Here is a 12,768-nt window from a genome sequence, read left to right on the forward strand (position 1 = left end):
AGACATTCTTGAAGCCCTGAAATCTCATTTGCCATGATGCTCCATGCCAGGTTTGATTTCAGCGACGCCAAACACTATAAGCTTGTGTGTGTGATCCAATCTAACACAATACGCCATGTTTCAACATTTAGATAATGAAATTTGAGAGCTGCAACAGCAGAGAACATTGAAGTCAAGCATCACCGTTGTGTGGAAAAGAGCTCTAGATAGATTGTTCAAAATTTCTCCTTTTGTGCTCCACCGAATATAGCAATGTACAGGTTTGGAACATGGGAGAGAGAATATAGGAAAATTAAGGAATAATTCACCCAAAAATTAATTGCAATACAAAACATCTCTCCAAATGGCATGTGAAAGATTATTTGGCTTTATCTCACAATTATAGTTTATTTTGAACAATACATCTATTGTTTATCATTTAAAACCAAATGTTTTGGGGAAAAAAATGTGTGTGACATTTCACCCCATAATGCAAAGATATTCATATATTTTAAAATTGGTTTAGGTGCCTTATTTTTGGAGCCATTGTATCCTGTGGCACATTCGCAGACCGGTTTCAATGACTAATAATTGATAAGATCCTTCAAGGTTGGCAGATTGTTGGTCTGGAAATGAACCTTAATGGAAGGAAAAATTGAACCAGGAAATGGGAGACGCTGCATAAAAATAGCCGTCTTTATCAGCTCAATCTATTTTTACATTTTCTTCTCAGCACCGGCTCTGTCACGGGACTGAATTCATTCTGTCAAAGCCCGGGAGCTTAATCCACCTCAATATGTGCCTGATCCACGTTCAAATAATAATATTCAGCTCAACCCAAGGATGAGAGTACACACAAAATCACTTACAGTAAAACCAGTTATAAATACATTTGTACTATAATGGGCTAGTGGTGCAAGCTTCAGTCACATCTGAGCATGCTGGATCTGACAGGCACGTTTATAAAAGCTACTTAAATGCCCTAATTGATCTAAGGCCTAATCCTGGCTTAATCTAAGCCCTGTCTGTGAAACCAGGCCTGAGATTCACAGAATTGTGCAGCAATTTACATACAAGTATCACTTACTGACATGCCAAAGTCATGCTATATTGCCATCATAAGCTGTAGAGCACATTAAAGGTGTGGTTGATTATGATTTCACTTTTCTAACTTTAGTTATTGTGTAATGTTGCTGTTTGAGCATAACCAACATCTGCAAAGTTACAATGCTCAAAGTTCAAAGCAAAGGGAGATATTTGATTTTACAGAAATCGCTTTTTAAGGACTACAACAAACGGCTGGTAGAGACTACACCACATTCCTCCCGGGTTAGTGACATCACCAAGCCTAGAATTTACATAAACCCCGCCCCCAGAACACGATTTATAGATTATCATGACAGAATATGCTAATCAATGACTAGAAGATAACTACACATAAGGGAAGCTACAAGCAATTAAGAAATTTTGTTACAAAATTAAACAGAACAAAAAAGAGGATCTATTATGAATATAAATTTAAGTAAGTAAAATCAGACAGGAATACATTATGGAATACATTAAACCGATTAACAGGGCGGAGAGATAAATCTGTACCAACATTTTTAGATGTAGGTGATACTTTTTTGACTAAACCTGCTGATATAGCTAATTATTTAGGAGATTACTTCACAAAGAAAGTTCAGAATTTACAAAAAGATATGATTTCACAGGAATACCCTGATTTATCTTTTAAGACAATTAAAGATACAATCATGCTTAATAAATCATGTACATTTAAATTTGACAGAGTAAGTCTTACTATAGTAGAAAATATATTAAAGTTAATGAAATATAAACCTCCTGGTTTTGATGAACTGGATGTCAAGTTATTAAAGATGGTTGCTGATGTGATTACTATGCCTATATGTTATATTATTAATTTAAGTTTAGAAAAATGTGTTTTTCCTGCTAACTGGAAAAAAGCTAAAATTGTGCCTCTTCCAAAAAACAAAAAGGAACATTTATCTGGGAAAAATAGCAGACCTATAAGTATTCTGCCAATTTTGAGTAAGATTACGGAGAAAATAGTTTATGATCAAATTAATTTGTATTTCTGGAAAGATTAAGTTGTTACGGATTTGAAAAGTGTGCAATCCAATGGATCTATAGTTATCTTACTAATAGGGAGTTTAATGTACTGTTTAATGGTAGTTACTCTGAGACAAAGGTTCTGCGTTGTGGGGTGCCTCAAGGGAGTTGCCTTGGACCACTGTTATTTTCTATTTTTATTAATGATCTGTCTTTTATTTTGGGGTGTGCCACTATTGCCTTATATGCAGATGACTTGACTATTTTTGTGTCTGATTATGACTCTACCAGACTTAATACTGTATTAAATAATGAACTAAAATTAACTGAAAATTGGAACAGAGAAAATAAGTTAATTATTAATGTTGTGAAGAGTAAATGTACGATGTTGGGATCTAATCATCTTTTAAAAGATTCCCCTGCTCTGAACTTGTCAGTTGGTGATTTGATCATTGAACAAGTGGCTGAGGCCAAATTGCTCGGCGTGATTGTGGACAGCAGGTTGACCTGGAACGCTCAGATAAAACTAATATTGAATAAAATGGGCAGGAGTATGGCTGCAGTTCGCCATTGCAGAAAATGCATACCGATTCGTATACGGAAAACTTTGGTGGAATCAATAGTTTTGTGTCATCTGGACTATTGTTCCATCATTTGGGCTACAACTACAGAGAATAATTTAAACAGATTACAGATTGCACAAAATAAAGCATCTCGGCTTGTTCTAAACTGTTCTTTCAGAACAAGTATTAGGGACATGCACAATCACTTAGCATGGCTTCATGTAAGAAGCAGAATTAATTATTCTCTTATTAAATTCTTAAAAAATATAATTATTACAAAAGCACCTGAAATTATTTATAAAAGATTGACTTTCTTCAGTGACGTTGTAGCTTTGATGTTAATATTTTGGTAAAAATTGTTAAGACCCCAGGAAGAATAGCTGCTGCTTAATGGAGTAGCTAATGGGGATCTAAATAATAAACAATAAACAAACTTCAGACTTGACTCAGACTCCAGTGAAAAAGACTCCAGAGGACTCCAGTGATAGACTCCAGACTTGACTCAGACTCCAGTGATAAAGACTCCAGACTTGACTCAAACTCCACTGATAAAGACTCCAGACTTGACTCAAACTCCAGTGATAAAGACTCCAGACTTGACTCAGACTCCAGTGATAAAGACTCCAGACTTGACTCAGACTCCACTGATAAAGACTCCAGACTTGACTCAGACCCCAGTGATAAAGACTCCAGACTTGACTCAAACTCCAGTGATAAAGACATCAGACTTGACTCAGACTCCAGTGATAAAGACATCAGACTTGACTCAGACTCCAGTGATAAAGACATCAGACTTGCCTCAGACTCCACTGATAAAGACTCCAGACTTGACTCGGACTCCAGTGATAAAGACTCCAGACTTGACTCAGACTCCAGTGATAAAGACTCCAGACTTGACTCAGACTCCACTGATAAAGACTCCCGACTTGACTCAAACTCCACTGATAAAGACTCCAGACTTGACTCAGACTCCAGTGATAAAGACTCCAGACTTGACTCAAACTCCACTGATAAAGACTCCAGACTTGACTCAGACTCCAGTGATAAAGACTCCAGACTTGACTCAAACTCCAGTGATAAAGACATCAGACTTGACTCAGACTCCAGTGATAAAGACATCAGACTTGACTCAGACTCCAGTGATAAAGACATCAGACTTGCCTCAGACTCCACTGATAAAGACTCCAGACTTGACTCGGACTCCAGTGATAAAGACTCCAGACTTGACTCAAACTCCACTGATAAAGACTCCAGACTTGACTCAGACTCCAGTGATAAAGACTCCAGACTTGACTCAAACTCCAGTGATAAAGACATCAGACTTGACTCAGACTCCAGTGATAAAGACATCAGACTTGACTCAGACTCCATTGATAAAGACATCAGACTTTCCTCAGACTCCACTGATAAAGACTCCAGACTTGACTCGGACTCCAGTGATAAAGACTCCAGACTTGACTCGGACTCCAGTGATAAAGACATCAGACTTGACTCAGACTCCAGTGATAAAGACATCAGACTTGCCTCAGACTCCACTGATAAAGACTCCAGACTTGACTCGGACTCCAGTGATAAAGACTCCAGACTTGACTCGGACTCCAGTGATAAAGACTCCAGACTTGACTCAAACTCCACTGATAAAGACTCCAGACTTGACTCAAACTCCAGTGATAAAGACATCAGACTTGACTCAGACTCCAGTGATAAAGACATCAGACTTGCCTCAGATTCCAGTGATAAAGACATCAGACTTGCCTCAGACTCCACTGATAAAGACTCCAGACTTGACTCGGACTCCAGTGATAAAGACTCCAGACTTGACTCGGACTCCAGTGATAAAGACTCCAGACTTGACTCAGACTCCACTGATAAAGACTCCAGACTTGACTCAAACTCCAGTGATAAAGACATCAGACTTGACTCAGACTCCAGTGATAAAGACATCAGACTTGACTCAGACTCCAGTGATAAAGACATCAGACTTGACTCAGACTCCAGTGATAAAGACATCAGACTTGACTCAAACTCCAGTGATAAAGACATCAGACTTGACTCAGACTCCAGTGATAAAGACATCAGACTTGACTAAGACTCCATTGATAAAGACATCAGACTTGCCTCAGACTCCACTGATAAAGACTCCAGACTTGACTCGGACTCCAGTGATAAAGACTCCAGACTTGACTCGGACTCCAGTGATAAAGACATCAGACTTGACTCAGACTCCAGTGATAAAGACATCAGACTTGCCTCAGACTCCACTGATAAAGACTCCAGACTTGACTCGGACTCCAGTGATAAAGACTCCAGACTTGACTCGGACTCCAGTGATAAAGACTCCAGACTTGACTCAAACTCCACTGATAAAGACTCCAGACTTGACTCAAACTCCAGTGATAAAGACATCAGACTTGACTCAGACTCCAGTGATAAAGACATCAGACTTGCCTCAGACTCCAGTGATAAAGACATCAGACTTGCCTCAGACTCCACTGATAAAGACTCCAGACTTGACTCGGACTCCAGTGATAAAGACTCCAGACTTGACTCGGACTCCAGTGATAAAGACTCCAGACTTGACTCAAACTCCACTGATAAAGACTCCAGACTTGACTCAAACTCCAGTGATAAAGACATCAGACTTGACTCAGACTCCAGTGATAAAGACATCAGACTTGACTCAGACTCCAGTGATAAAGACATCAGACTTGACTCAGACTCCAGTGATAAAGACATCAGACTTGACTCGGACTCCAGTGAAAAAGACTCCAGACTTGACTCGGACTCCAGTGATAAAGACTTCAGACTTGACTCAGACTCCAGTGATAAAGACATCAGACTTGACTCAGACTCCAGTGATAAAGACTCCAGACTTGACTCGGACTCCAGTGATAAAGACTCCAGACTTGACTCGGACTCCAGTGATAAAGACTCCAGACTTGACTCGGACTCCAGTGATAAAGACATCAGACTTGCCTCAGACTCCACTGATAAAGACTCCAGACTTGACTCAGACTCCAGTGATAAAGACATCAGACTTGACTCAGACTCCAGTGATAAAGACATCAGACTTGCCTCAGACTCCACTGATAAAGACTCCAGACTTGACTCGGACTCCAGTGATAAAGACTCCAGACTTGACTCGGGCTCCAGACTTGACTCAAACTCCAGTGATAAAGACTCCAGACTTGACTCAAACTCCAGTGATAAAGACATCAGACTTGACTCAGACTCCAGTGATAAAGACATCAGACTTGACTCGGACTCCAGTGATAAAGACATCAGACTTGACTCGGACTCCAGTGATAAAGACTCCAGACTTGACTCGGACTCCAGTGGTAAAGACTCCAGACTTGACTCGGACTCCAGTGATAAAGACTCCAGACTTGACTCGGACTCCAGTGATAAAGACTCCAGACTTGACTCGGACTCCAGTGATAAAGACTCCAGACTTGACTCGGACTCCAGTGATAAAGACTTCAGACTTAACTCAGATTCCAGTGATAAAGACTTCAGACTCCAGTGATAAATCTCCAATTTTTATCTGTCCCTTTTGAAATCCTCAGTGCTACAAATACATTTCCATGGCGACAAATCAATCTAGTCATGTTACACTGTGTGCTATGTGACTGATGTAGCATTCGTATTTCTTTGTTTATTTGTTTTATATTAAAAATATTGTTACCTAGACTGTGACAAACTTTATAGTTACTTTATAGATTACTTGCTGTAAATAAAATGATGTTTTGAAATGTTATCTTTTAGATTATTATTGCCGCTTGGCTCCTAAACTATAGAATCATCTTCGTAGCACTGTTCAACACTCTCTCACTTTAGGTCTAGACTAAAGACCTTTCTTTCAGTCAAACATAGCCCTAATTCATTCATTCTTTTGCATTCCTTCTAAATAAATCCCCAAAACGTGACCTGTGCCATGCATTCAGCAAGAGGGCATCTCAATTATTCAATGTCTGTGTCTCTACAACCTTCTTTAACAGAGGATGAACTGCTGCTGCTCTCAGATGGACACCCCTGCACTCTAATGTTCAATCCTGGACGGAGCTCAAAGACTACAATCAATGGACAATCATATTTATTTAAGTATAGGCATTATATTTGGACTGTATCGCCCGAGGAGAACTAGCCACCTGGTGCTGCCTGGTTTCTCCAAAGGTTTTTTTCTCCATTAGCCAACATCAATCATGTTCTTTGCTACAGTTGCTTTTTGCTTGCACCCTAGGGAACTAAATAAATTATGCAGCTACTATGTAAAATGTGTTGTGTTGCGCCATGACTTTCAATTAATTCCTCAATTAAACTGCTTAGGGGTAGGCGGAATGATTGGAATCTTTAACCTTCTCATTGATATGCATCATTTTAATCATGGCAGTGATACACACCACAAATAGTAAATAGGCTCATCATTATATCAAATTGCTATACATTGAAGAAAACTTTACAGGTTTTATAATCTTCAATGTCAACACTTAAAGAATTAATAATAACTCCAAACTACAACTACTATAAGTATATCCAAATTTACCCAAATACATACAGTATACAAGTGTTAAGCAATATAAACCATATAGCTAATCTTAACTGCTTGACTGCTTATATCATCACAAAATGTAAAGTATATTATTGCCCAGCAATATGTTTAAAGTTGGATATTTAGTACATTTAGTACCAGCATAGATACGGTGAACTCACATAAAACAGTATATATAGCAAATCTCAGCTGCATGATCGTTTGTATCACAGCAAAATGTAAAATATATTATTGCACAGCATTATATATAAAGCTGAATACATGTATAAGTGTAAACTTGATCATAATGTTGGTTTCTACTTTTGTAATACAACTTTATTTGAAAAGTGACTGTGACATTGCATTTATGTGCTAGAAATGCGCAAGAAATTGTTAAATTATGTATTAAAACTGTGGCGACTATGAATCGAAGTTATGACAGTTGAAGAGAAACCCTCATTTAGTTGCAATTACACCATTAATAGCAGCTCTGTTCATTTATCACAATATTGCAAGTGAACAGAATTGCTCTTAGTGTTTCTACAAGATGCTGACTAAAGTACTGTGATCATATTGCATCTACTATGACTTCAATCATTACATAAATCAAGTTTACATACAGTTTAATCAGACATTACACAAACACAGATCTTCAATAGAAAAAAAAAAAACAAGCTTCTCTGATGTGGAGGACGACCAGGGAGAAATGATCAGCAATGTTTTAACCCAGGGCTTAGCCTGTCTTTAATAGCATGACAGAAACACAAAGATCCCTTCCCTTAGAATGATGCATGTTTACTATCCTTACAATCCTATTCCTCTCAGTGATCTAGTCGGCTGTAATGCATGAGTGCACTGAGATGAGGAATAACCTGATAACTCCAGCAATGACTGTTCACTCCTATCAAAGTACTTTTCACAACTTCGAATTGGTAAAAGGCCATTTTAAACTTAAGAGCTATTTGACATGATCTGACCCTAAAAATACTTGTAATACTTAATTATACTAAATAATTATACTTAATTATACTTAATACTTGAAGCCTAATGTAGCCACGTTGATTCATTGACTCATTGTTTTGGGTTATCTGACAAAACCTTTTTACCATGAACTCAAAAGTTTAAATTGCTTCTATGAGATTTAAAAGAAATCATTTAAGGCCCGTTCACATTATAACGATAATGATAAAGTTCTAAAAATTGTTCTAAGTATAAAAGAATAGCAGACCACAACTACAACAACAACGGCACAGGGAAGCGGTATCACTGGAGTCACTCTCAGAATGAGTTTATGATAAAATCATTAACAGAATCTATCCTGCTTTAAAAAGCTCAAGCATCTAAAGTGGCAAAAGACAAAACTGCAGAACACTTATAACAAACAGAACGATATCGAACACTGGTGTGGACACTAATATAGTTATTGTTAAGGTTATCTTTATAGTTATTGCTCTTGCTGTGAACAGGCCTTTGTTCAGATGGAATTTGCTGACTTTCACATTCACATTTTATCTGAATTCTGAAAGAAAATGATCAAATGTATTCAACCGAGCTTAGAGTACTTCAGTCTTATTAGTGGATGACTGTATAATTAAAATAGCCAAAACATTTAATAATTGATCTTATAAAAAGCAGAGGTGTTTTATGAATGACAATATTTCCCAGTCAGAGCTTTAAGGAGAGTTCATGGGCACAGATTCCCGGCGGGTCTACTTACACAGCTCAATGAGGACAGCGGTCCGGGAGCTTGTCCTTTACAACACTGGCACTGCTGAGCAAAATGACCTCTGATAATCACAGTTCTCACTACACTGATATTCTGACTGAATGTAATTGACTTCCAAATCTCAAATCTTCCAAAATCCCTGGCATCTCAGATGGACTGGTATAATTTGGATATTTCAGGGTAAGCTAACAAAAACTGTCATAATTGCATTTTTGTGCTTTTAATAGGCCAACTTACAATAACTTAATTATACATCAGCGAGTTACATGGTCATTTACTAGTGATCTGTTCATTTGTTTATGATTAACCAATGTCTATATTGACATATATTGAGATATTGTGTATATTGAGATACTTCAAGAAATCTGTGACATGTCATTGATAATGTCAACTAATCTACAAAACTATATTAATGTTTAGTAAATGATTAGTTCATTGTGAATAAAATGCTTTAAATGTCATAAGTGAACATTATAATAAAGAGTGAGTCAGAAGGAGAAACTGCGTGTGTGTGGCACTGTTTGTGTGTGTGTGTGTGTGTGTGTGTGCAGTATCAGTGTTGAATGGACAGTGCCTGCAGGAGTGTTTAGAGTCGAGCGTCTCAGGGAAACGGCTCACACCAGTGTTACGCAGAACTTTCATGCAAGCTATAAATAACCCTTCAAGGTTTGTCCCGTTGATTTCAGTTAAGTCTGAGGTAGCAAACAATATCTAGATTCAACAGAATAATTCATGTAATGTGAACTTAATTAGGTAGAGCATTCAGATGGGTTTTTTCTAGCAATGCATTGTGGTCACTGTTATAGTCAAATTCACTACAGGAATCATGCAGATTAGGAGGGTCTGGTTTATAACCAGAATTTTATCAAATTTGTAGCCTATGTTTTTCTCCATCTGTGGTAATATAGCAATCATGATTAGGGCAACACGATATAACGTTTTAGCATCGATATCGCGATGTGCGTATAGTCACATCGCAGGATGTGTGATGTCATGCACGTATAGGGATCTCAGTTGATCAGCTTTGGTTCGGAACGCATGCGATTCGCGGAAGTCCTGTCAGTTTAAACATCAAGCGCAAGAACAAGACTGAAACTCGCGCGCTGTTTTGTGCGCGCACACAGAGCCTGCGTTACGCGTCAGATCCCTCGTGTGTCTTAAAGAGACAGCAGCCTAATATACCCGCAGCTGTCTGTCAACCCAGTGTTAATCAAACAACAAAAGAGAAAGAGGAAATCACTTTTATAGCTTTAACACAGATAAATTGTATTAATTACATTAATTATATTTACAGTGAAGACTATAGTCTTATTTTACAGTTGATTATTCAACTACTGAATACAATATTACTGCTTACAGTTAGACTTGCCTGAAAAGTACTACGTATTTCTCATATGTGATGAGGACAGCTTGTAGGATAAGTGTGTCAGTACCAAGCAGATCTCCAGGTGTCCTCTGAGAACCAGACCAAAACGTGATGTGCACCTCTGAACATCATAATCCAAATTCAACCACGCAAAGGAGGCGAGATCGCCCAGACTGACACCACTGAGGTGACAAACTGGATTAATGATGCCACGGAAAAAATGCCAGTTGTGTAAATAAAACACATAAAGAGCCGATAAAACTGTAATATCAGCAGGTCACTATATAAAACACACATTCAGTGCTCAGCATTGAAAGGCTTAGATGTGCCTGTCTCATGTGAAAGTCACATCAATACGCTGAAGAAAGTTGCAGACTGTGCCTCAGCCTTCACAACTGAAGATAACACACACACTCACACTCACGCGCTGTAACAGACACAGTGTGTGCATATGCAGAGACGTTATCATAAATCACAGTACATGTGTACAGTCACACTGAGATTACATGTCTTCTGCATATCTTTTGATGTACAGTGTGATGTTTTGATCCAAGCAGGGTCTTAATTATTACATAATCATGAGCATGATAATTACATAATCATTTGTTTACACAACAATGTCAGAAATAATATTGTTTTTATCAAGGGTGATATTTGCCCCCTAGAATTGATTTTCAGGGACAGGCATAGAGAAATTATAGCAAGCTGTCCATTTATGTCAAATAATTTAACTTTTTTAAATCATTAACTGATACAAAAGCAAAACAACTGTTAATTATGAAATATAATCAACATCCAGTAAAACAGCAGCACATAATGAGTGAGATATGCTAGAATAACTGCTCTGCGAATCCGTTATAACTGGGCTGTGTTCGACTCTACACCTTTACTGTCTATCACAGGAGAATCTAATCAATTCAAGTATTCTCTTTCACATTATATAATGATGAGCACAAACGCATACATTTGGCATATTTATGGAAAAGTAATCACGCAAAATTTCACAACAAACAAGCAGACACAATCACAACACGTCATGATAATTAAAGGAACATTTCTTCAGATAAAATAAATATAAAACATCTCTGCATCACTGATATTGATATTGAGTGAGCGTGTGTGTGTGTGTGTGTGTGTGTGTGCGTGTGCGTGTGTGTGTGTGTGTGTGTGTGTGTGTGAACTTCACAGCTTTGCTTGATTTCACACATTAAAGCAGAGAGCATGTGGCAGGGCAGATAACACTGAACACAGCAGCACAAATGGTGAACAAACAATTGTCCAGTGGTTCTCTCTCTCTCTGTGTGTGTGTGTGTGTGTGTGTGCGTGTGTGTGTGTGTGTGTGTGTGTGTGTGTGACATATAGAGCTCTCTCCTAACTGATGATCTGAATCAGGACTGGGATTGAGAACTACTAGCCTAAATTATTATGTCATTTATAGTAATAAAGATTGCATAAATAATCTTTGAGAGAAAAAACTGCCTTACGGGCGAGTGTTGTCTATTGCCTGCTGTTTAGTCTACTGTTATGATCATTGTGCCAGTTTCAGTGGATGCAGTTTGTTGGATTACCCTTTTACTTTGTTTGCCAGGACCAGAGTTGAGAACTACAGGCCTAAAATATTAATATTATGTCATTTATATTAATAAAAATGGCATTAATTAGCTTTGAAAGAAAAACAAATGTCAAAAGCTACACTTGTCCTACTTGCAAAAAGAAAATGTTCTATCAATTTTCCATCTATCTACTCACTTTGCAGAGCATCTTTCTGCTGTCCTTTAACTCTGACTGAAGATCAATAGTCTAATACAGCTCTCTCTCCTACTGTCTCCTCAGGTGTGTGTGTGTGTGTGTGTGTGTGCTGGAGCTCTTACTGGTGGTGTTGTACTTGACGCCGTTGATGAACTCCGGGCACGGCCGCTCGATGATCCGCCCAGAGTTGCTTCTCGGCCAGCAAGTTCCGATTTCATCCGTGGTGGAGTTACAATAGATGCCTTAGAGGAAAACATATAACCGATGCTGATTAATGTGCATGACAAGGGCTGAACAACACAAATGCGCTAATAAAGCATATAATCCCCACCATCGATACTCATCGACGCGAAAGACGAGTTCCCGTATACAGTGCGCTGGAAAGCGTCCACAAGAGTGCAGTTGGAGTCGCCGAATTCCTCAATGAAGAACTGGAAGAGCGACGCGTCCATGACTAAACGCGTAACCCGAGCACAGATGAAGGGTTCAGGAGAAGAGTCTTCCTCTCTGCCAACTTGATCCAGAGTCTTCCTCCTCACTGGTGATGAATGCTCTCGAGCGCGTGCCACAGCGGGAATGTTCCGTGCGCGCGTCCTCTGACAGAATCATGGTGATGATGTCATGATGGAATGTCAAGGATCAAAGCGGGAATATTTCCTCTGGAGATGTTTCCGTCACTGCATGTTACCGCCGTAAGATATCGTGTAATTAATTTTACTCAGACATGTTTGACATGGTGAGAAGACAGCACTCTCAGACAGGCTACACTGAACTATGAGGATAACAA

At 38.6% G+C, this 12,768-nt stretch overlaps 1 protein-coding gene across 1 annotated transcript in view; it reads right to left on the reverse strand.

The window, feature by feature from the left end:
* LOC311087497 (corticotropin-releasing factor receptor 2) overlaps positions 1-12,553 on the reverse strand; it is a 79,035-nt gene extending 66,482 nt beyond the window's left edge. The window contains exons 1-2 of the mRNA XM_084120827.1: positions 12,313-12,553; positions 12,104-12,223 (exon numbers count right to left, since the gene is read on the reverse strand). Of these exons, the coding sequence (XP_083976953.1) occupies positions 12,104-12,223; positions 12,313-12,433 (241 nt within the window). The 5' untranslated portion in view covers positions 12,434-12,553. The remainder of the gene's footprint in view (positions 1-12,103; positions 12,224-12,312) is intronic.
* Positions 12,554-12,768: the final 215 nt, after the last annotated feature.

This window comes from Abramis brama, assembly GCF_963993115.1.
Source record: "Abramis brama genome assembly, chromosome: 7".
NCBI classification, from domain to species: domain Eukaryota; kingdom Metazoa; phylum Chordata; class Actinopteri; order Cypriniformes; family Leuciscidae; genus Abramis; species Abramis brama.